Source organism: Panthera pardus, unplaced genomic scaffold, assembly GCF_024362965.1.
Source record: "Panthera pardus isolate Hobbes unplaced genomic scaffold, ASM2436296v1 HiC_scaffold_24, whole genome shotgun sequence".
NCBI lineage: Eukaryota > Metazoa > Chordata > Mammalia > Carnivora > Felidae > Panthera > Panthera pardus.
Window position 1 is genome coordinate 94735634 of NW_026526810.1, and position 24253 is coordinate 94759886.

Genomic DNA, 24253 nt, shown 5'->3' on the forward strand with positions numbered 1-24253 from the left:
GTAAGATCCCTCTATTTTTTTCTGCCTCACTTCCAAAAACCTCTTCATGACTGTAGGAATTAAACCATTCTTAATATAGATCACTGCTGCCCTTGCAGAAAAATATTTCTAGGATTTAAAAAGAAATCACTGAACCATTACTTAATGAGTAACTTCTGAGTGTTAGGCACAGGGCTTGGCATTAGGATATAGTAATGAATAAAGCTTACTCTCCATTCTTTTGAAGTGCTCCTCTGCAGGGGGTTATAATACATAAAAAAGTAGGCACCCTGGTGGCTCAGTTGATTGAGCATCTGACTCTTGATTTCGGCTCAGGTCATGATACCAGGGTTATAGGATTGAGCCCTGCGTCCAGCTCTGCACCAAGCGTGGAGTCTGCTTAAAATTCTTTCTCTCCCTCTGTCCCTCTGCCCTTCTCCCTAGGTAGCGTGTGCTCTCTCTCTCTCTCCCTCTCTCAAAACTAACAAACAAACAAACAAATAAAGTGATGACTGTTACAAAATTTTGTGAAAGGATGAGTAGGGAAGTTCTGGTTTGAAGAGGCTTTAGCCACCTCCCATGTCACCCTAAATGAAAATAAAATCTAGGTAAAAACTGGACTTGCTAGGCAAAAAGTTCCCCAGTGTACTTCCCTTTTCCTCCAAAGTCCCTCCTAAACATAAATTCTGGCATCTCCAGTGCTCTGTGGAGACTTTAAGCCAATACTTAAGATTGTGTCAGGGTTAACCAGTTGCAGAGAAGGGAGAGGAACCTTCTAGGCTGAGGGATGAGTAGACCCAAAGGCCCTGAGATGGAACAGAGATTGCCTGACTTGATAGAGGAGCTAACGAAATGCTTTCATTGTTTCCTGCTGAACTTCAGTACTTGGATTCCATGGAATACATAGATATTTTATTTTATTTTATTTTATTTAGTTTTTTTTTTTTTTTTTTTTTTTTTTTTTTTGAGAAGGGGCTTGCTTTATTGGGGAGAGAGCAACCAACAGATGAAGGCAGTCTGGTGGGCATGCTACACATCATGCTCAAAAAGAGCACAGGAGATTCTGCTAAGAAAGATCAACTGGAACATGGGTTCCTCTGGGCAACTCCCCCAACCTCATCCCTCTGAGGAATTGGGATACTCCCAACCACTTCCTTGAAGGCAAATGTGTTCACTACAGATAGAGCCCCTTAGGGGTGCCTTCTTGTTTTTTATAAAGAACATCTTCTTTAGATTTTTTTGAAGTCTTCATTTGTTACTTTCATTCTACGTTCTCTCAAGGCCATCAGACCAGCTTCTGTACAGATTGCCTTGATGTCAGCCCCAGAGAGGTCATCTTTAGCCATGATCAAGTCGTCCAGGGTTACATCATTGGCCAGCATCATCCTGCTTGTGTGGATCTGAAAGATGCGCTTCTTAGTCTTTTCATCGGGCAGGGGGAACTCAATTTTCCAGTCGATGCAGTCTGGTCTGATAAGGGCTGGATCCAAAGTTTCTATTCAGTTTGTGGCCATGATAACTTTCATGTCACCCCTTGAATCAAATCCTTCTACTGGTTCAACCAACCCAACATTGTTCATTGAATTTCTCTCTTACCCCTGCAATTTGAGTCGTATATTTTTGTTCCAATGGCATCAATTTCATCAATAAATATGATGGATTGTGCATGTTCTTCTGCAACTTGAAACAATTCCCGAACGAGTTTGGGTCCATCACCTAGGTACTTCTGAATAAGTTCAGAGCCAACCACTCTTAACAAAGTGGCTGAGATTTGGTTTGCTACTGCTTTGGCTAATAAGGTTTTACCTGTGCCAGGTGGACCATAGAGAATGACCCTCTTTGGGAGCTTTATACCCATCTCTTCATAACATTCAGGATGAGTGAGAGGAAGCTCCACAGATTCCTTAATTTCCTGGATTCGGTTGTCCAACCCCCCAATATCAGCATAGGTTTCCTGGGAGGCCTTTTCTACCTTCTACCTCCTAGGGGGGCCATGGGCCAAGGGACCCACGTCATCCATGAGCACACCTATGATGGTATGCACCTTGTGGTTGAGCAGGACTGAGCAGCCTGGTTCCAGCAGATCCTTGTCTACAAAGGAAAGAATGCTGGTGTAGTGTTTTAAGCCCACAGATGCAGACACTATGGCATGATTGTCATCAACGATCTCTTCAAACATTCTTACCAACATTGGGGTCCCCCTCAGATCATCCACCTTTGACCTTCCCCCCCTCTTGCTTTTCTTCTAAAGTCTTCATTTGTTTCTAATTTCTAATGAATTCATTCTTCATGAGAAGATGGTCTAACTTCAGTAATTTTAAGCGACGCTGAGTGTGAGGTGTCACCAGTGACAGCTTGCTGGCAGCATTTGGTCCCTTTGTTTTCTTCTTTTCTCCACTCTAGTTGGTACTTTTTTTTCTTGTCCTTGTCATCCTTTCTTGCCCCTCCAGGGCCCTGACCACCGCTCTGACTTTGACCCAGCTTGCCTTGGCAGCTTGAACCACCACTACTGGAAGTCCTACATAGACATTTTAAATAGAGGAGCATCAGGAATGGACATTGTTGCTTAGGTTTAGATTTCTAGTAAAAAGGCAAACATTAAGAAGGGACTTGGAAACCATTATGGCCTGGTATTAAATCTACCCAAGTGTTAAATATGATAATCAGAATGTGAAGAGTTTGGGAGGGATTGCCTCTTTTATGTGCATCAATAAGTGGGATACATATGGGGTGCCTGGGTGGCTCAGTTGGTTAAGCATCTGACTTGGGCTCAGGTCATAATCTCACGGTTCATGAATTCGAGTCCTGCATTGGGTAAGCTCAAGCCCCACTTCAGGTGAGCCCTGCTTCTCTCTCTCTACCCCTCATGGGATCCTCTCCTCTCCTCTCTTTCTCCCTCCCTCTCTCTCTCTCTCTATCCTCACTCACTTGCACCCTGTCTCTCTCTCTCAAAAAAAAAAGTAGGATACATATGGAAATTGTTTTGGACCATTGGGTTGGTGTTGTAGAAACCATCATCTGAAAGGTCAAAGGGCACTGAAAACAGTGTGAGCTTCTAAGGATAATATACAGGGAAAGGAGATCTCGGGATCTTGACTGGGTTTTGCCATGGCATTTCACTGGAGGAGGCTGTCAGTCATCACCCTGCATTTCTTTTATTCCCTTGTATAAGCATGCAAGTCACCATAAAGTCAGTGAATCTAAAGGACTTTTTTGAAGAAATTAAAATTATTTTAAAAAATTATCTGTGTAACTATCAATATATCCTTTATTCCACCTCTCTTCCCCCCAACCCCCGTGAAGAGAGTCTCTTGGTTTTTAGCTTTCAGCAGATTTTTGTGGTGCCACAGATCCAAGAAAAGGATAAGAACTATGATTTTCTGATTTTAATACTTATTCGGCTTTATGTCCCTCACAACCCACATCTCAGTTGTGAGATATACTCATATCTGTTGGAGGTTTACTGACTTTCTCCTTCTGTTCCTCTTTAGTTTTGTTCTTCTATTTATGATGAATGAAGTTATTTCTCATGGCCGAGTAGCCTCTGCCCAGCCTCCCATCGCCACCGTCATACTACATACATGTGTTGGGGCTCAGGGCTTCCAATGACTTTTTCTAGACCTCTTGAAGTGTGTGCCTTTAACTTGGTAAACTTGAAAGCTTTTTCACTTTTTTTTTCTTTTTTAAAAATTTTTTAATTTAATTTTTTAAATTTACATCCAAGTTAGCATATAGTGTAACAATGGTTTCAGGAGTAGATTCCTTAATGTCCCTTACCCATTTAGCCTATTCCCCCCCACCACAACCCCTCCAGTAACCCTCTGTTCTCCATATTTAAGAGTCTCTTATGTTTCGTCCCCCTCCCTGTTTTTATATTATTTTAGCTTTCCTTCCCTGTGTTCATCTGTTCTGTGTCTTAAAGTCCTCGTATGAGTGAAGTCATATGATATTTGTCTTTCTCTAATTTCGCTTAGCATAATACCCTCCAGTTCCATCCACATAGTTGCAAATAGCAAGATTTCATTCTTTCTGATTGCCGAGTAATAGTCCGTTGTGTATATATATATATACCACATCTTCTTTATCCATTCATCCATCAATGGACATTTGGGCTCTTTCCATACTTTGGCTATTGTTGATAGTGCTGCTATAAACATTGGGGTGCATGTGCCCCTTCAAAACAGCATACTTGTATCCCTTGGATAAATACCTAGTAGTGCAATTGCTGGGTTGTAGGGTAGTTCTATTTTTAATTTTTTGAGGAATCTCCATCCTGTTTTCCAGAGTGGCTGCACCAGTTTGCATTCCCACCAGCAGTGCAAAAGAGATCCTCTTTCTCTGCATCCTTGCCAACATCTGTTGTTGCCTGAGTTGCTAATATTAGTCATTCTGACAGGTGTGAGGTGGTATCTCCTTGTGGTTTTGATTTGTATTTCCCTGCTGATGAGTGATGTTGAGCATTTTTTCATGTGTTGGCTGGCTATATGGATGTCTTCTTTGGAGAAGTGTCTATTCATGTCTTTTGCCCATTTCTTCACTGGAGTATTTGTTTTTTGGGTGTTGAGTTTGATGAGTTCTTTACAGATTTTGGATGCTAACCCTTTATCTGATATATCGTTTGCAAATATATTCTCCTATTCTATCAGTTGCCTTTTAGTTTTGCTGATTGCTTCCTTTGCTGTGCAGCAGCTTTTTATTTTGATGAGGTCCCAATAGTTCATTTTTACTTTTGTTTCCCTTGCCTCTGGAGACGTATTAAGAAGTTGCTGTGGCCAGGATCAAAGAGGTTTTTGCCTGCTTTCTCCTTGAGGATTCTGATGGCTTTCTGTCTTACATTTAGGTCTTTTATCCATTTTGAGTTTATTTTTGTGTGTGGTGTAAGAAAGTGGTCCAGTTTCATTTTTCTGCATGTTACTGCCCAGTTTTCCCAGCAGCACTTGCTGAAGAGACTGTCTTTGTTCCATTCTTTCCTGCTTTGTCAAAGATTAATTGACCATACGTTTGTGGGTCCATTTCTGGGTTCTCTATTCTGTTCCATTGATCTGAGTGTCTGTTTTTGTGCCACACTTCTTTTTTCTTATTTAAGCTTCATAATAATAGTTAGTAGGGAAAGACATTTTCACACCCAGTGACCTAGTTCTGCAGTAAGGATGAGCCTAGATGCAGTCTACTGGACCCTTTCTCTTGCTTTCCTTTTCATTGCAGTGGAGGATGTAGGTTAAGGATCAAGAGTTTAGGGTGTGGAGGAAAATGAGATGGTATTTTTCCTTTGGAGGTAGGAGTGAGCTTATTAAGGAATAAGTGGAAGGTTCTTAGATTTTATTCTGAGCAGAGGAGTAATGAAACCATGTCTATACAAACGATTGTTTGATTCAGTATGTTTGCTGGTTTGAGATGATTAAGTTTTTTACGTTTCTTTTTAAATGTCTATTTTTGAAAGAGAGAGAGAGAGAGAGAGAGACAGAGCATGAGTCGGGGAGGGGCAGAGAGAGAGGGCGAGACAGAATTTGAAGCAGGCTCCAGGCTCTGCACTGTCAGCACAGAGCTTGACACGGGGTTCAAACCCATGAACTGTGAGATCATGACCTGAGCCGAAGTTGGACACTAAACCAACTGAGCCACCCAGGCACCCATGAAATGATTGTTTAGTCATTGATGGAATAACCACGGTTGTATACTGTATATATTTAAGACTTTGCTGTTGCTGTGCCATCTCAGGCCACCTTAATCTTGCTCCTCTTTCAGCTCCTTCTCAGTCCTGCGGCCTCACTGTGCTACACTGATGCCTTTTTGGGGAGTGCCCTCCTCAGAACCTGTTACAGGGTCTATAGCCTAATACACTGCACTGGCTCCAGTGGCTTTGTTTTGTGGGGATCATTCCCACTGTGTACATGGAGAAATAGAATCAAGGGAAAGACTTGCCTCAAATGGTTTCACCGCCTCCTCACCGTATTTCTCTTAAAGTAGTGCCATTCAAAGTGTGGCCCACTGGCCAGCTTTAGAACTAGTCTGCCATAAGAACAGAAATGGACAGAAAGAGTTTTAGAAAATTTACTAGCAATTTGATAGAGTGCTTTTATGTGTGCTGAGTTTAATAATGAGAATTTAGGCTTTTGTCTTTTTTAATTTTAAATTTCTTGTTTTCTAGTTTTATTGTATTTTACAAAACCATCAGTTTACAATGTACTAAGGAAAAAAGCAGTTTGAGAAACATTGAATTAGACCACCTAGACTCTAATGGGACTTTTGACAATGAAGATGTGCTTTCCACATGGAAACCATTGTCATTTCAGTTTAATGATATCTCTGTTGTGCTTTGTAGTTACAATGTCTTTAACTTATCTGAAATTCCCCAAACAATACAGTGATATGGTGAAAATGCTAGAGTCTTTGCTAAGTTTGGCTCTATACCACCGGTGCAATCCTGGTCAAGTGGTTTAAGTCTTCAAACCTTAGTTTCCTCATCTGTAATAACAATAGTACTCACCTCACAGAGGTGTTTTTCTGATTAAATGAAAGAATGTATGTGATATACAGAATAGTGACTGGATCAAACACTGTAAATGCAATAAATGTTGGATATTAATGAACTGCAGTAAACACTATTATAAAATGGAGATCATGCTTATCTACCATCATGAGAAAAGTACAGATTAACATGGTTATAATTATTCACTAAACATTTAAGCAATATCAAGTGCAAGATCTTTTAATGGATACTAGGATATAATCCTTGTACTCTAGCAGTTTAGAATCTAGCAGAGGTATAAAATACACACATGTGAGATGTGTGTGGAGTAAAATAAAGGCTGTAAGGAAAGAGGAAAAAATGGGGGGAATCCATTTTTTTGATTCCTGTAAGGAATCAAGAGGTTTTAAAGAGGACAGTGTTTGAGATGAACCTGAAAGGATGGATTGAAGTTTTACAACTTTGAGTCAAATATGACACAGAGAAGTTTCAAATGATCATGATATATTGAGCTAATACCAATCAGATATTAAATCAGACAGTTTGATGTCAATATGTACAGTATGATTCTCTTCCCAATTTATAAAAATATTTGTTTATTTTGAGAGAGAGAAAGAGTGCATGAATGCAAGCAGGGGAGGGGGAGAAAGAGAGAGAGAGAGAGAGAGAGAGAAAATTCCAAGCAGGCTCCACACTGTCAGCACAGAGCCTGACATAGGGCTTGATCCCATGAACTGTTGAGATCATGACCTGAACAAAAATCAAGACTCAGATGCTTAACGGACTGAACCACCCAGGTGCTCCTGCCCCCATTTTTATTAAAATTATGTATATAGATAAAGGGCTAGATGGAGAAGTTAAGTGATTATTTCTTGGTGGTGATATCATGGGAAATATTTATTTTCCTTATTCTTTTAATTTTTTTGTTACTTTTTGGTATTTAAGATTTCATAATATGCATTTTACCAGAGTAGCTTTATAATTGGATAAGCTACTTTTTAAAGGGCTGGCTAAAATCAAAGCTGCTAAATTAAGTATAACTTGGTATTACCTTTAAAAAATTAAAAAAATTTTTAATGTTTATTTTTTTGAGACAGAGAGAGACAGAGCGTAAGCAGGGAAGGGGCAGAGAGAGAGAGGGAGACCCAGAATCCGAAGCAGGCTCTAGGCTCCGAACTGTACAGAGCCTCTCAGGTGGAACTCAGGAGCCATGAGATCATGACCTGAGCCAAAGTTGACACTTAACTGAGCCACCCAGGCACCCCTAAAAACTCATTTTGGCAGTTTGTATTAGTAACTATAAATGTGTTGATACACTTTCACCTAGTGGTTCCATTTCATGGTATTTATCTTTAAGAATCTACATTCATGAGAATGTCCTGTGAGTTCTTTGTAATGGTAAGAAGAGAAGGGAATACGTCGAAGAATGGAAAATTAATTCAGTAAATTTTCCATGTCTACTTAAATAGAATTTAGCTGTTAAAATACTTATGAAGTGTATGAAATATGAAAAATACAAATACACATGAAAAAAGAGGACCCAAAACTGTGGGTACTCTATGATCATAGCATTGTAAAATAAGTATGCATGGGACAAAAAGTCTAAAGGAAAATACACCAGATGCTGAGAGTGGCTGTGTTTGTGTGAAGTTTTCTTTATTGTCCTCATGTTTTATAATACAGTTAAAACTATTTTTACAATAAAATCGATCATCATTTTAAAGCCTGGGTATGAAAAGTTTCCTTACTGGCACTCTGATTTCAAAGTACTAAATAAATTAATAAAGTATTAAAAACCTATTCTGTATTTCTTTGCAGTTCCTTAAACTTCTACAGACCACATTTTGAGATTGTTAACCTTGAAAGTTTATGTGTAGATAGATAGGTATTCCTGCCATGATTTGCATGGAAACGGATGATAGAAGGGACTCTCTTTTTACAAATGCGAATTCTGAAAATCCAGTCTTCCAAGCTGGTAGCAGAATCAAAATTGGAACCCAAGTCTAATAGTAACTAATACCGTTTGTAGCTCCAGCCATGAGTGCTGATAAACTGGTCAAGTCTACGGACTGAACACTGGCGTTTCTACCATTCTGGCTAGCTAGCCTGAGGGTTTGATTCCTTTCGCTACAGCTCGTACTCCAGCTTTCACTCTTTCCCACCACTTGGGGGCTCGCAGATTCTTCACCCTTTTTAAGTTCCCCACTTTTCCCTTTCCCAGCGTCCGAAGTACCGCAGAATACCCGGCAGGGGTCGCTGCAACCCCCTGGTACCGCAGCCCCTCCCCTGGCCAACCGTCGATTGGGCCGGCGCGTGACGTCACTCCGTTTTAGCCAAACAAATGGGTTTCGGGGCGAGCGTTGGGCTCCGCCGCGCCGTGCTGGGCGCTCGGTCCGCCTCGGCGGTGGGGAGTGAGCCAGGCCTCCTGCTGCCGCCGCATCGGGGTGTGCAGCCCCGGGCCAGGCCCCGACCGGGGCAGGAGCGCAGGTGGGTCCGGGCCGCGGTGGGGCATGGCGTGAGGGTAGCGCGGTCGGGGTCTGGCGGCTGCGGCCACCGTGGCCGCTCCCCGCCCCCTCCCGCCGCCTGCCTGCGCTCCCGGGGAGCGGGGCGGGTGGGGGCGGGGGCGCCGCCCGCGGGTCCCGGGCTCGCAGCGCGTCCGGCGCGTCTAGGGCAGGGGCCCCGCGGCCCGCGCCTCCTCCCGGGCCGGCCTCAGCTAGTGCACGGGCCGGGCGCTGAGCGCCCCCGCGGGCCGCGGAAGGTCGGGCGGGCCGGCGGGTGGCAGCCGGGTCCCCGGTCCGGGCTAGAGCTCAGGAGATCACAGTTAGGCCGTAAGGAGGCACTGGACCGGCTCTCTCACCTCCGGGACCCGCGGCCGGTGAGGAAGTCAGGCCCTGGGCGGGAGTCGCCTCGCCTGGTCGCGCCCGCTGGGCTCGGCCACCCTGTCCTTTCCGTCCCGGCGCAGGTGAGCTGACGCCTCCCCTTAACCTTCCTCTGGGACCGGGCAGGACTGGGGCTCAGAAGCTTCTGTCGCCTCTGGGCAGGCGCAAGTCTACTGCGGGTCGGCCCTAGTCAGCGATGAAGTCACAGTGCTCTGGGTCCTCGTGTCTGTGACGTCAGGGGTTTCCAAGAGATGGGCTATGATGTCACTGCAGACCCCGCGGGGATCTTGGCGCGCGGGAGGGCGGGGAAGACCAGGAGGGGAGAAAAAGGAAGTTCAGTCTTTTATCAACGCCTGGAATTGCAGCGGATTTGAATAGAAAGTGGTTCGATATCAGCATTTCACAATTTTAATAGTTGTCAAGTTCTTTAACTTCATTTTAAACAAGCATTGTTAGTACAGTTCGACAAGACACATTTGATTTAGAAAAGTCTAAATCAGGAGGTTGGGGGAGGTTGAGTGTTTAATGTGAATGCCTTTTAGGAAGCTGAACTCATAGTTTGATGCTTTGTGATTGGAATTGCTGAAGAAATAGAACCAACTGGAGTGCTGATAATTCAGTTTGCCTTACTCTTTTTTTTGCTACCCAGTTATGAAATCAAATACGGTATCTGCTTCTTCGCAGTTTTGCTAGAGAGTGGCCAGAAAGGCGGACCTTAAATGAACTTTTTCTGTTGTAAAGGGGTGGAGGGGTAAGGCGGGAGGTTTGAATTAATCCAATATTCTTTTTAAACAATAATTACCTGAAGATTTAATTTATTTAGGTTGTTCTTGTCTTGTACTGTCATGGATAATTGAGGGCTTCCTGTGGTTTTAACTCACCAACAAGCTGTTTTCTTGCTTTCCCACTAAAACTGGGCTATGACAATAACCCAGGACTGCTTGTCTGGACAGGTAACTAAAATTTTGTCTGTATTACTTTCAAATATGAAACTACAGAATTTATATATATATATATATATTTTTTTTTTTTAATATATTTTTTTAATTTAAATTTTTTTTTTTTTTTTTTTTTTTTTTTTTTTTTTTTTTGAGAGAGAGAGAGTGTGTGAGCAGGGGAGGGGCAGAGAGGATCCCCAGCAGGCTCGGAGTTGTCATTGTGGGGCCAGATGTGGGGCTTCAACTCAAACCATGGCATCATGACCTGAGCTGAAATCAAGAGTCAGACACTTAACTGACTGAGGCACCCCTAGAATTTTTTTAAAGCGCCTTTGTGAATGTTGTTTTTCTTCGAAAGCTTTCAAAAGAGATCAGGCCAGAAAAGAAGCTAGTCACTTGCCATTACTGACCCTCTTCAGATATTTTAGCATATCAATATAATTTTTTCCTCTCTATAGGATCATTTAAATAGAATCTAGTTTGAAAAATAGTTGCCTTAAGATTGAAGTATGATTACAATATAGGGTCTTCAGCTGGAAGCTTGGGTAGGAGTCCTCAGTCCTTCCTCATTGACCTTGATTTGTAATGGTAATTTTTTTGTCTTGTTGTTAATAGTTCCTCTTCTCCATTTGCCTCTAAAGGTGATTGATAGGTATTGTCTCTCTGAATTTTGCATCAACATGTAGATGGACATTATACTGTGTACATTAACACAGTAAATGAAAGCAAACATTTACCCTCCTTAATTACTGTTGCATTTGACTGGAAGTTCACAAAAGAAGGCTTTCTTACAAATTCCTTTTTGGTCCTCACCATACCTTGGAAATCTGACAGAGTTATGTGTGGTACTGAAAATTGTTTGTTTGTTTGTTTTCTTTTAAGAGGTTAGTAATTATATGGTGATAATGTTGATTGAAGGCTCTAAGGACAGAATTTGAGCCTTTGGATCCTCAAGACTGATAGGTACCGAGTTAACATGAAACTGCTGATATTGAGGGTTTTAGTCAACCTACTCTAAGATGAAAGGATCGTGGCAAGATAGTATATGATGAAATTGAAGGAGGTTCAGAAGGACACTTGTACAGGTCTTTTGCAGGTAGCCTTTCAAGGGCAGGCTATGTGGCTCTGTGTAAATTAAGTGTATCGTACTTGTATATCTGGGAAGGGATGGGAGTCAAACTAAATGTGAATTGAAAGACATATAAATGATGATGATACAGTAATCTCTTCCTGGCAGTGCTTTTTTCCCCTCTGTTGTGTTTAGTAGTTATGATTTTTTTTTCCTAATGGAACATGAGAATAGGTGGAGAATAATATCTTTAAGTGTATTCTAATGTGATTGAGGAACAATGACAGGTATAAAAAAGCCAGCTTATGTGTATAGTTGTATAACTATTTAGCAAGCCATAACTCTTCTGAAACATTTTTACAGCTTGTTTCTACCTTTGGCAGGATGTTTTTCTACCCAGGCCTTGAAGTTTTGGGTCTAGGAAGTAGCTTTTACTTCTTATAAATGGACATTTATTTTAGATTGCGTTTAAAATATTTTGTTATCTTCTTCAGTTACTGCATTTGAAGGGACTAAGTCGACCACTCATTAATGATTATGGCATCTTTCTGACAGCTAAAGCAAATATGAAGAAATCAAAGTGCTGTATTTTATGAATTTTCCGAATTCTTTGGGTATGTTTATTGGATCATTTCTATTAACAGGTAGAATTTAAATTCTTGTACAAAATTTCTACTTTATTTTCTAAACTTAAATTTATGCTCAGTTTAACTTGGAGAGTTTTGATATTCTAGTAAGCCTTAGTCTTGTTTAATATTTGCTGGGGGAGAACATACTAATCATTAGAGACATCATTTCGTGTAATCTTCCAAAATTTGCAGCTGTTTAGAACCAGATACTTGAGGGAGGCTACTATGGTATAATGAATGCCTTCCTTGTTAGGTCATGTGTGACAAAGGCAAAATTCAGCAAGTGCATAATTTACAGTCCTTTGGAAGCAACAACAACAACAAAAAAAAGAGATTAACTCCAAATGCATTAAGGTCATCTGGAAATTGAATTCCTGTCAGTCTTTATCTTTGCATAATTTAACTTCTCTGTAGTTCATGTTTATGGTATGTTGAAGCTGATGAACATACTATATTATCTAGGAAAGTACTAATAATTAGAGTGTAAGTGTTTCTTAATGTTAGCTGAAAGAATTTATCAACCTTTAATTTCCAACAACATCTTCTAGTTAGCTCTCGACAGAGGAGACTCTGGATCTTCTCCTTTTAAATATTCAACTTCTGGGGCACCTGGGTGGCTCAGTTGGTCCAGCATCTGACTTCAGCTCAGGTCATGATCTCACAGTTTGTGAGTTCGAGCCCCGCGTTGGGCTCTGTGCTGACAGCTCAGAGCCTGGAGCCTGCTTTGGATTCTGTCTCCTTCTGTCTCTGCCCCTCCCCACTTGTGCTCTCTCTGTCTCTCAAAAATAAATAAATGAAAAAAAATTTTTAATATTCAACCGCAGAATCCTAGCACATACATTTCCTACTCTGTTTAGTTTAAATATGAAACTAAACATTAGTATGTGTGATTAAATATGACTAAATTTATTATAAGGCATGGGTTTCATTCATCCAACAGACATTTTTTGAGTACCTCAGCTAGGGACTGTGACATGCAGATGAATTGTCCTTGCTACAAGGATCCTTGACCTTTGTTTTAATATTTCCTTGCCATGGAGGCCCATGGGTAGGTGGAGCCAGAATTGGACCAAGAGGGCGAACCAGTTATGTTATGCCAGATTGGCCAGAGGTCTTATCTAAAAGTCAGTTGAAAGAGGTATTTAGAAACTCAGGTGAAAAGAATGGGGAATAGATTATGATACTCGCAAAGGGTCTAGACTCCACAGATTTGGATTACTCTAAAATGAGTGGAGCTTAGCAAGTGAGCACTTTCTTTGAGTCAAGAACAAGTGCTGAAGGCCAGAACTAGCCTGTGTAGGCAGTCTAAAATTAGAGGCAGAGTGAAGAGGTAGAATCCAGATATCCCGCTCTCACAGGCATTGTGTGTACCTTTTTCCACTCTAAGGTTATTCCTTTTCTTTCTTATTTCCTTCCCCTCCCCTCCCTCCCTCCCTCCTTTCCTTCTTTCCTTCCTTCCTTGTTCCTTTTCTTAAATTGACAAACTCACAGCCTTCATTTCCACTTTTGTTTTCTTTCCCTGCCATTTTATTAAGGAAAATTTTAGTCACAGAAAAGTCGCAAGAATTGTTTGCTGAACAACTGAATACCCAAGTACCTGCAAACCTAGATTCTGTAATTTATATTTTGCCTTATATACTTATCTATCTATCCAACCTACCATCCCTCTCTCTTCCTGTATTCATTCATCAATTTATCTTATATTTTGTTGTGTTTCAAAGTAACTGTATTTTACTCCTAAATACTTCAGTGTGCCCATCATGAACTATTTGTTTACTTGGTTTTTAGGTGGAACTTATATACAGTAAATTGTACAGATCTTACGTATACCATACCCTTAGTTTGGGCAAATTCATACATCTTTGTAACCTATAACCCTGACAAGATAGAACATTACTGGGGCGCCTGGGTGGCTCAGTCAGTTGAGTGTCCGACTTCGGCTCAGGTAGTGATCTCACGGTTCCAGGGTTTGAGCCCGCGTTGGGCTTTGTGCTGATAGCTTGGAGCCTGGAGCTTGCTTCGGATTCTGTGTCTGCCTCTCTCTCTGTCCCTCCTCCACTCATGTTCTGTCTCTCTCTGAAAAGTAAATAAACATTAAGAAAAAAAAAAAAATAGAACATTACCATCACTATAAGAAGTTCCTTCATGTACCTTCCAAGTCAATTTAATTAACTTTTTAATCTTCTGCAGTCTTATTTCCACCAGTTTCTTCTGAAAATACCCGTTCAAAGGGCTAGCTTTGTTAGCACACTTGAGTAGCATTGTGCTAGGTGTTCAGAATGTAAAGAAGAACACAGCTCCTACTCTCTTTAAGCTTATAATTTAGTTTGGGTTATAGTCAGGTGTCCAAAAAGAGATAAATGTTATATGAATTAAGAGGAGGCAAATGGGACTGCCAGAGAAAGCTTCCTAGGTGTGAGTCTTGAATTGGACCTTTGTTTTGGGATCCAGAGAAGAGTTGTGTGTGTGTTTTGTTTTGTTTTGTTTTTAATTTAAATAGACTGATTAGAAATTAGAAGTTATTGTATTAAACAACACTAGCAGAGAAGGGTGGTTTGGACCCAATTTTGGAGTGAGTATAAACATTATTCTATATCCAGTGATAATTTTTGAAGAAGGAAGGAATATAAAAAACATTAAATTCTTCTCTTGTTTGTCATATCTGGTACTTAATTGTGTCGATGATTTCTTCATTTTTTGAGGCCTCTCCTTTCTTGGTTCTTTGCCTATCTCTGATTCTCAGTTTTGCTGGCAATTCTTTCTCTTCCAGATTTAAACTATTGAGAGCTCTGTCTTGACTCTTTATTGTGCTCCTTGTTATCTGGCCCTTAGCTCTTTGGGCTTCTCAATTATAATTCTTTCCAGGTCCTTGCTACATCTGTATCCATAAGCTGTTAACCCTTGTTAGGTTTCTAACTGCTAATAGTATGCTGCTTTTTATGTGTCCCTCTTTACTTTGTACTTGTTCAAGAGTCTGTAGCAAGAGCATTTGTTCTAAGTAGTTGTAGCACATGGGATTTATTAGGAAAGAAAGATGTACACTTGGGCTGAATGAATAGAGTAGATGAGCTTCTAGGAACAAACCTCAGAACGACACTGCAGAATTTGCCTGCTAAGGGGGCTACTGCCAGTGTGGACCGTGCTGTTGAATCAGAAAGCTGCTGCCACCGTACTTACCTTTAAAAAAAGAAGGAGTAGGAGAAGGAGAAGTAGTAGTAGTGGTTTACCTTCCTTGGGCAGAACTACCATTGATGTTACTTTCTGCTCCCATGTCTTATGTAGGTGTGTCTGCTCTTAGGTCAAATGTGAGACCTTAATTTAAAGGGCATCTAGAAAATGTCATTTTTAGTTCAGCCTCTGAAAAACAGGAAGGTGAGGATGGGTTGGAATGAGTAGTGACATTCACTTTGTGAAAAACTAAACTCCTTTTCCATAGATTCCCTCAGTGTAACAAAGTAAAGTCTTTTCAGATTTTGCTATTTCTGTGCAAAGACCATGGGTATTGTTCTAGTTTCCTGAGATGGAAACTACTGCTCTCAATTGTACCAGATTTTTATGTTCTGGGTATAACAAAAAACTGACTCAAATTTACTAGCTCATAATATTGAAAAGTTCAAAGGTGAAGCTTGATCCACTTGTACTTATGTGATCAGAACCTCATCTTTCTCTTTTTTCCGTTATTTAATGAGCTCTGCTTCTGATGTGTTGGTCCCTTTGTGGTCCCAGCATGTTTGTCAGCAGCTCAAGCTCTAGGTGCTAATGCCATCAAATCCAGAGAGGAAGGGTGAGTGTTTCAGCAGAGGCTGTAGGGCCTGACCTTTGTTCCTTCATCCAACCCTTTGGCAGTCTGAAGCCTACAGGACCCCTTTTTTGGGTTATTTATTTATTTTCATTGTAATTGTTACAAAAATGTTTATTTTTGAGAGACAGAGCAAGTGGGGGAGGGGCACAGAGACGGGGACAGAGGATCCAAAGCAGGCTCTGTGCTGACAGCAGCTAGCCTAATGTCGGGCTCGAGCTCACACACTGTGAGATCATGACCTGAGCCAAAGTTGGACCCTCCACCAGCTGAGCCACCCAGGCGCCCCTTAAATTTTTTTTGAAAAAAAGAGTAATAGTATTTCACTGGTGACCCTCAAGGCAGGCCGATCCCACCCCACCTTGGGGAGAAGAGGGGGGCACCAGTTGTCTTCCACTTATTTTACATCTCTCGTGTCACTTCACCATGCCAGACTAGGGTCAAGCTCAACAGGGTCTTCTTTCCCCATTCTCTATGCTGTGGTTTCCCCATTCTCTATGCTGTGGTTATAGTTATTCCTGCTGTTGTACTCAGGCTTCACTGAATTTCTCCACTTTGACATTTGGAGTACTGGGCAGAAATCACATTGCATCAAAGGCTGGGGGCCTTTGTGATATTTTTTTTAATGTTTATTTATTTTTGAGAGAGAGAGAGAGAGAGAGAGACAGAGTGCGAGTGGCAGAGGAGCAGAGAGAGGAGGGAGAATTTGAAGCAGGCTCCATGTTCTGAGCTGTCAGCACAGAGCCCAATGAGGGGTTCAGACTCACAAACCGTGAGATCATGACCTGAGCCAAAGTCAGACACTCAGCTTACTGAGCCCACCCAGGCAGGAGTCCAGGGCCTTTGTGATTATTTTAAAATAAAATATATAGGTCTACAAAGAGAAGCAATTGTATTAAAATACCATTATCAAAATACTTTTTAAAAATTATAAGATAGAATTGCTTCTTTGTTAAATAATAAGATTTAGTATGGGTCTAATAATTTCCAAGTAGTGATAAACATTGGCATTATTTATAAGTGCAAGCAGTGATAATGTGATATGAAACTATCTGTGATTTCTGCTGGTGACAGAGTGACTGGTATTACAGAATATTGTGGTCTTTTGACTGAATTCACAAAAGGGCATGCTAAATGTCAGTTAAATTAAGTTCAGTAAAATTAAAGATATCTTCTCCCCCTCATCTTAGCTTCTAGACAGCCTGAGTTCTATACCCAAACTTTTTTGGGGCATCTGTGTGCTTCAGCTTAAGAACTATAGCTTGAAGAGAGTTTCTCTTCCCAGGAGCCCCAGCAGATAGATGTCTTCATGTATCTCATTGACTTTGGGTCATATTGACATTTCTGAACCAACTACTAAGGCCAGAAATATTTGGTAACTAGTTTAGCCAGCCTGAACCTACCCCTGGAGCTGAGGTTAGGTTCATTCCTACCTAAACAGCATGATGGCTTAGCTTTTTTTTTTTTTTTTTCCTGAGGGAAAGTCAGGGGCCACAGGGTGCTGAATAGCAAATAGTAGATGTCCAATATGTCATCCTTAATTCATCCCCTCTCCTTTGCTCCCGTAGTCCATCAGTCATCACATTTTAGTGAATTTTTCATTTGGATTTGTCTTTCCCTGATCAAAGTCTCTGTTAACATCCTGGCCTCCAAATTGGAGCATATGGGATAGTCCATTGGGTTGCAAAAAGAAAAGTATTAGAACTTATAGTTATTTTTGCATACTTTTAGTATTTTTGTGTATGTTTTACACTGTATGTAAAATAAAGAAGTTCAGTAGTACATGCACGTATGTAAAATATAGAAGTATGTACGTATTTTTATTAAAAATTGTTTTTAATGTTTATTTTTGAAGGAGAGCCAGAGCATAAGAGGAGGGAGGGGCAGAGAGAGAGAGGGAGACACAGAATCGGAAGCAAGCTCCAGGCTCTGAGCTGTCAGCACAGAGCCTGGTGTGGAACTGGAACTCACTGACTGTGAGATCATGACCTGAGCCGAAGTTGGACGCTCAACTGACTGAGCCACCCAGGCTCCCCTAGAAGTATATACATATTTATGTGGGTACATGTTAAAATTGTTTCAAATCATGGGAATGGGAGGGTCAGAAAAGTTGAGATAACCATAGAGCAGTGCCTTTTAGTAGAAATTTAATGTGAGCTGTATGTAATTTAAAATTTTCTAGTTCACCACATTAAAAAAGGTAAAAGCATCTGAAAATAATTTTCGTATGTTATTTAACATAATATGTCCTAAACACCATGATTTCAACATGTAATCAATATAAAAATTAATGAGATAGTTTGCATTCTTTTTTTCATGTCAAGTCTGAAATTCGATGTTCATTTTACATGTAAATCTCATCTCAGTTCAGACTGGTGATTTCAGATGCTCATTAACCACATGTGGCTAGTGGCTTCTATAGTGGATAGCACAGATCTAGACCAATAGATTATTCTCGGTTTAGATTTCTATAACTGTCTCTGTAGTTTTCATAAATCCATTATTCTCTTCAGTTTTTTTGTACACTTGCTGGGTCAATTGAACAAAAACCCCACTGGGATGTTACTTTCCTGCATCACATTTAACAGCTTTTTAAAAATTTTCCTTTTATTTTTTTGAGAGTGTGTGTGCAAGCAGGGGAGGGGCAGAGGGAGAAGGAGGGAGAGAATCTTTTTTTTTTTTTAAATTTTTTATTATTTATTTATTTATTTATTTTTTTCAACGTTTTTTATTTATTTTTGGGACAGAGAGAGACAGAGCATGAACGGGGGAGGGGCAGAGAGAGAGGGAGACACAGAATCGGAAACAGGCTCCAGGCTCCGAGCCATCAGCCCAGAGCCTGACGCGGGGCTCGAACTCACGGACCGCGAGATCGGGACCTGGCTGAAGTCGGACGCTTAACCGACTGCGCCACCCAGGCACCCCGAGGAGGGAGAGAATCTTAAGCACGCTTCACGCCCAGTGCGTATCTGATGAGGCTCAATCCCATGAGTCTGGGATCATGACCTGAGTCAAAATCAAGAGTCGGATGTTCAACTGACTGAGCCACCCAGGCACCCCTTAGCTTTTAAGACTTTCCCTAAGATAGTCTGTCCTATCTTTCTTCCTCACATGTTTCTAGGACTGCCTGGAACAAACCTGGGGTTCAATTAGGTAGTTTCCTCAGCTTTGCCTTCCCTTTCTATTTCTTCAGATGTAATCATTCATTATGAGGAGTCTGTTCCCAAAAAACCTCCTTGGACTCTCCAATCCCTCTGCAGTTTATTTTCCGAACTCCCACTGTGTATATTGAGTACTCAGCCACTTAGCACTTTAGCACTTCATCATATACTGTTGTTTACTGTTCTCTAATTGTTTCCTGTGTGTCATTAGGTTTATCTCCCTTAGTAAATGCTAAGCTTCATATCTTATGTCTCTAAATTGTAGATACATAAAGACCTATCTTCCCCCCCCCCCCCCATCTTTAAGGATATACCTGGGCTATTTAAATTTATAGCTTTAAATTTTTTGAAATTCTGTTTTGTTTTCTACTCTGCTGGTTAACTTAGACACCTAGCAGATTCAGTGGTAGGAGTTTGTGTATTGAAATGTTTATTTGGTTCTTGAAAATGAAAGAATTTAATTTGATTTATAAAGTAGTGTACTTGAAGCTGTAAGATCATTCTTGGAACTATAGTAAGGAATTATTGATTAGCTAGAGTTTCTGAAGATGAAATTTGAGTTTGATTAGGAAGTCTCAAAGGACACATTTGCTCTATTGTCCAGGAACCAAGAGTGGCAAACTTGTTTTCCTAAGTAGGACAAGAGATCTTATTTCAAGTTCAGTCATCAGGATTATTCTCTGGAGGTTCTCGGCACTTTTTACACACTAGTCACTTTAGCCCTAGGGGATTGGTTTCTCTAGTGGAGCAGTCTTTTAGATGAAGAGCTTTTCTGCCATCCATAATGTTTTAGCTCATTTGGATTACTACAAAGAGGACTACGAAAATGGATCCTGAAAATATGTCTGAAGAAGATCATACGGCTTTATGCTTTAGGAATCCTATCTTTCATTTGATATTTTCTTGCCTGTGTGATATTTAACACATTGTATGGTTATCTTGATAAAATAGCTATATACCAACATTTTTAACTTGTGGAATTTCAAGGCCTCCTTATTACTATTCATTTACTAAAAAACTTGCAGTATGTTTTAGATGCCAGGCATTAAGCTAAGTGCATTAGTTAACTTCTGTTACTTTTTCTGTTGGCACTATTTTACAAATCTTCTATATAATCTTTGGCAAGTAGTGGTCTTCAAGAATATATTTTGTCTTACTGTTTAACACCTTGTGGGTTTTTCTTTCCCTTTTTGGCAAATATCATTAAATAAGATTGTTTTTGTTTGGATATTTATTTACTAAAATAAATATCTATATTTTAAATATTTATTTTGTGAGAGAGAGGCAGAGAGAGGGAGAGAGAATCCCTAGCTGGCCCTAGGCTGTCAGCACAAAGCCCAAAGTGGGACTTAATCTTACAAACTGTGAGATCATGACCTGAGCCAAAATCAGTTAACCTATTGAGCCCTAAAATATATTAACTTCTGGAAGTTCACATTTTTCTTTTATTATCAGGAGGTTGTAAGTTTTCCTGAAATTAAAACATAACTTTACATTCTAGTTGCATATATTTGTAAGACTGCATAGTATAAAATATTTTTATAATTTTTATACTTTGATAATGTTTATTTAACATTAAAAAAAAACTGTCTTAAATTTTTTTTTTTTACATGTATTTATTTTTGAGAGACAGAGCACACGTGGGGAGGGGCAGAGAGAGAAGGAGACAGAATCGAAAGCAGGCTCCAGGCTCTGAGTTTGTCAGCCAGAGCCCGATGCGGGGCCCGAACTCACAAACCGTGAGATCATGATCTGAGCCGAAGTTGGACGTTCAACGAACTGAGCCACCCAGGCGCCCCGTTAAAAAACAAACAAACAAAAAAAACCTTCTTAATTGGCTTCTTCAATAAATCCAGCAGTTATTAATCTTTGTTTCCTGTAGAATCAGGTAAAAATTTATTACGTTGTTTATACCATGAAAAAAGTAACAGGATTAACATATGCAAATTTTAAGTGTTGAGAAAAGAAAACCACGGAAGGTCAGTTTGATAAATTTCTCAGAAATCTTCATTTTATTTCAGTTTATAATCTGATTCACAGACTTTCATAGTTACTATTTGTAACTGTTTATAATCTATACTTCCCTAGCAAGAAAGAACCTTTTGTATGATTCTTTCAGCTAATCTGAGAAAAAGCCTGTTGGCCTTTTTTGATTTAGCTAGCTGCTTTTGTTTGTTCTTAATGAAAGCAGATAATGAGAAATTAAAAGATAAATAATATGTTTCTAGCAGTAGAATGCCCCCAATGCTTCTCTTTTTGGTTAAAATGGTTTCTTGTCTTTTTTCCTTGAAAGAAGAGTTCTCTGCACTGTCCTTACCTTTTCCCCCCTTTCACCATTTTCTTTTGTCATTTTTGTGTCTAGTGGTTTTTGGGTAATTAGTCCAGTGAGAGATCATGTTGAAACTAAAGTCAATATAAGTCTTCAAATCATTAAAATTTGCATATATGAAAATTTCAAAAAATTTAAATAGAATATTTAGTAGGATTAAAGAACATTTATTTTTTGGGTAGGTAATGTGTTCATGGTTCAAAATGCAAAAGGTGTAAAAAGTGAGTTTTCTCTTCCCCTGTCTGTTGGGCACACTTTTCCTCTCACTGGAGGCAACAATTCTATTCTCCCTACTTTTTAAAAAAATGCAAGTGTATCCTACATGCTACCATATTGACTTTTACTTGATTTTTGTCCTATACATATTGTTATATGAAGAGTGTATTATTAGTGATAGAACTAAACTATCAGTGGGTTAACGAACAAAGTTCTCTTATAAAAATTCAGGTAGTTGGTCTAGGGCTGGTATAGCATTCGTGGTATTTCTCTCTCTGTTTTGTTTGGAGGCATAATGAATACAGTAAATTGCACAGACATTAAACAGTTTGATGAGTTTTAACAATTGTATATAACAAACCCTGCGGTTAAGAGAGCCCTCTAGTCTGGTCCTTATTCCTTCCCCCACTCCTTGGTTCTTTCCATACTATTACTGCTCCACTGTTGCCTAGTGTGCTCATTGAGCTAGTTGAATCTCCAGCCATTGCAGCCCATTCCACACCGCAGGATGCAAGAAGGGATGAAGGTTACATGCCAGCCTTTTTACAGGAAGATTTCTAGAGCTGCCGCTTCGCAACATTTTTAATGTTTCATTAGCCATACCCATAAATAAAGGCGTTTCTTGTTTTACTACCCTTCATTTTATTGCACTTTGCAGATTTTGCATTTTTTACAAATTGAATGTTTGTGGCAACTTGGTGCCATTTTTCCAACAGTGTTTGATCAGTTTGTGTGTTTGTGTCACATTTTGGTAATTTTTCCGTATTTCAGACTTTTTCATTATTATATTTGGGTGATTTGTGATGAGTGATCTTTGATGTAATTGTTTTGGGGTGCCATGAACTGTGCCCGTGTAAGATGGTGAACGTAATAAATGTGTGTTCTGGCTGCTCCACTGACCAACCGTTCTTCTGTTTCTCCCTCTCCTCGGGCCTCCCTGTTGCCTGAGACACAATATTGAAATTAGGCCAGTTAATAACCTTACAGTGACCTCATAGTGTTCCGAGTGAAAGGAAGAGTTGCACATCTCTCACTTTTAAATCAAAAGCTAGAAATGATTAAGCTTAGTGAAAAAGGAATGTCCAGAGCTGAGACAGACGGAAAACTAGGCTTCTTGTGCCACACAGCCAAGATTTGAATGCAGAGGAAAAGTTCTTGAGGAAATTAAAAGTGTTAACTCTAGGGAACATATGAATGGTGAGAAAAAGCAAAACAGCCTTATTATAATAGCTGATATGAAGATAGTTAGTGGTCCGGACAGATCAAACCACCTGCAACATTCCCTTAAGCCAAAGCCCAATCCAGAGCAAGGTCCTCACTTCAATTCTTTGAAGGCTGAAAGAGGTGACAAAATTGCAGAAGAAAAGTTTGAAACTAGCTGAGGTTGGTTAGTGAGGTTTAAAAAGCCATCTTGATAATCTAAAAGTGAGAAGTAAAGTAAAGCAACAACTGCTGATGTAGAAGCTGTAGTAAGTTACCCAGAACATGGAGGTAAGATGATTAATGAAGGCTACACTCAATAACACATTTTCAATGTAAATGAAATAGCTTTATAGTGGAAGAAGATGCCTTTTAGGACTTTCATAGCTAAAGAGAAGTCCATGCCTGGCTTCAAGTCTTCAAAGGACAGGCTGACTCTCTTGTTAGGGGCTAATTCTAATGATGATTTTAAATAGAAGCCAGTGCTCATTTACCATTCCAAAAATCCTGGGTCCTATGCTCTATACATGGAACAAAAAAGCCTGGATAATAGCAGATCTGTTTACAACATGGTTTACCAAATATTTTCAGTCTACTAGTGAGTGAGACCTACTGCTCAGATATTAAAATATCACAGCTGTGATGGGGATGTACTATGAGATTAATGTTTTCATGACTGCTAATACAACATCCATTCTGTGGCCCATGGATCAAGGAGCCATTTCTATTTTCAAGTCTTTATTTTTATTTATTTATGGGTTTTTTTTTTTTTTTCAAGTCTTTGTATTTAAGAGATCCATTTTGTAAGGCTGTAGCTGCCATAGATAGTGATTCCTCTGATGGATTTGGGCAAAGTAAAATTGAAAACCTTCTGGAAAGAAGCCACCATTCTAGATGCTATTAAGAACATTTGTGATTCCTGGGAAGAAGTCAGGATATCAACATTAACAGGAATCTAGAAGAAGTTGATTCTAACCCTCATGGATAACTTTGAGGGTTCAAGACTTCAGTGGAGAAAGTAACTGCAGAGGTAGCAGAAACAGCGAGAGAACTAGAATTAGAAGTACAGCCCGAAGATGGGACTGAACTGCTGCAATCTCAGGATAAAACTTGGATAGGTGAAGAGTCGCTTATTATACATGAGAAAAGAAAGTGGTTTCTTGGAGTGGAATTGACTTCTGGTGAAGATGTGAAGATTGTTGAAATGACAACAAACGGTTTAGAATATTATGTAAACTTAGTTGATAAAACAGCAGTAGGTTTTGAGAGGATTGACTCCAATTTGTAAAGGAGTTCAAGCAGCATGCTCCTTTGTAAAAGGAAGAGTCAGTATGGCAAACTTCATTGTTGTCTTATTTTAAGAAATTGCCTGATCAGAAGTATCCTGATCAGTCAGCAGCCATCAATGTAGAGGTTAAGACCCTCTGCCAGCAAAGAAGATTAAGACTCGCTGAAAGCTCGGATGATGGTTAGCATTTTTTAGAAATAAAGTATTTTTAAATTAAGGTATGTACAATGCTTTTGCATACTTAATAGACTACACCATAGCATAAACTTAACTTTTATATGCACTAGAAAAGCAAAA

The 24253-nt window shown here is 39.9% G+C and overlaps 1 protein-coding gene and 1 pseudogene across 4 annotated transcripts in view; one reads left to right on the forward strand and one right to left on the reverse strand.

Annotated features, from left to right (window-relative positions):
- Window positions 1-997: 997 nt before the first annotated feature.
- On the reverse strand, window positions 998-2774 carry LOC109268437 (26S proteasome regulatory subunit 4-like; annotated as a pseudogene).
- A 6014-nt stretch (window positions 2775-8788) lies between these two features.
- Window positions 8789-24253, forward strand: part of FBXO34 (F-box protein 34) — an 87867-nt gene continuing 72402 nt past the window's right edge. The window contains exon 1 of one of the 4 annotated variants that reach the window (XM_019451728.2): window positions 8789-8935. In XM_019451728.2, the coding sequence (XP_019307273.1) occupies window positions 8790-8935 (146 nt within the window). In that variant the 5' untranslated portion in view covers window position 8789. Of the gene's footprint in view, window positions 8936-9283; window positions 9411-24253 lie in introns of those variants that run through there. The other 3 variants (XM_019451729.2, XM_019451731.2, XM_019451730.2) reach the window with 3 other exon arrangements.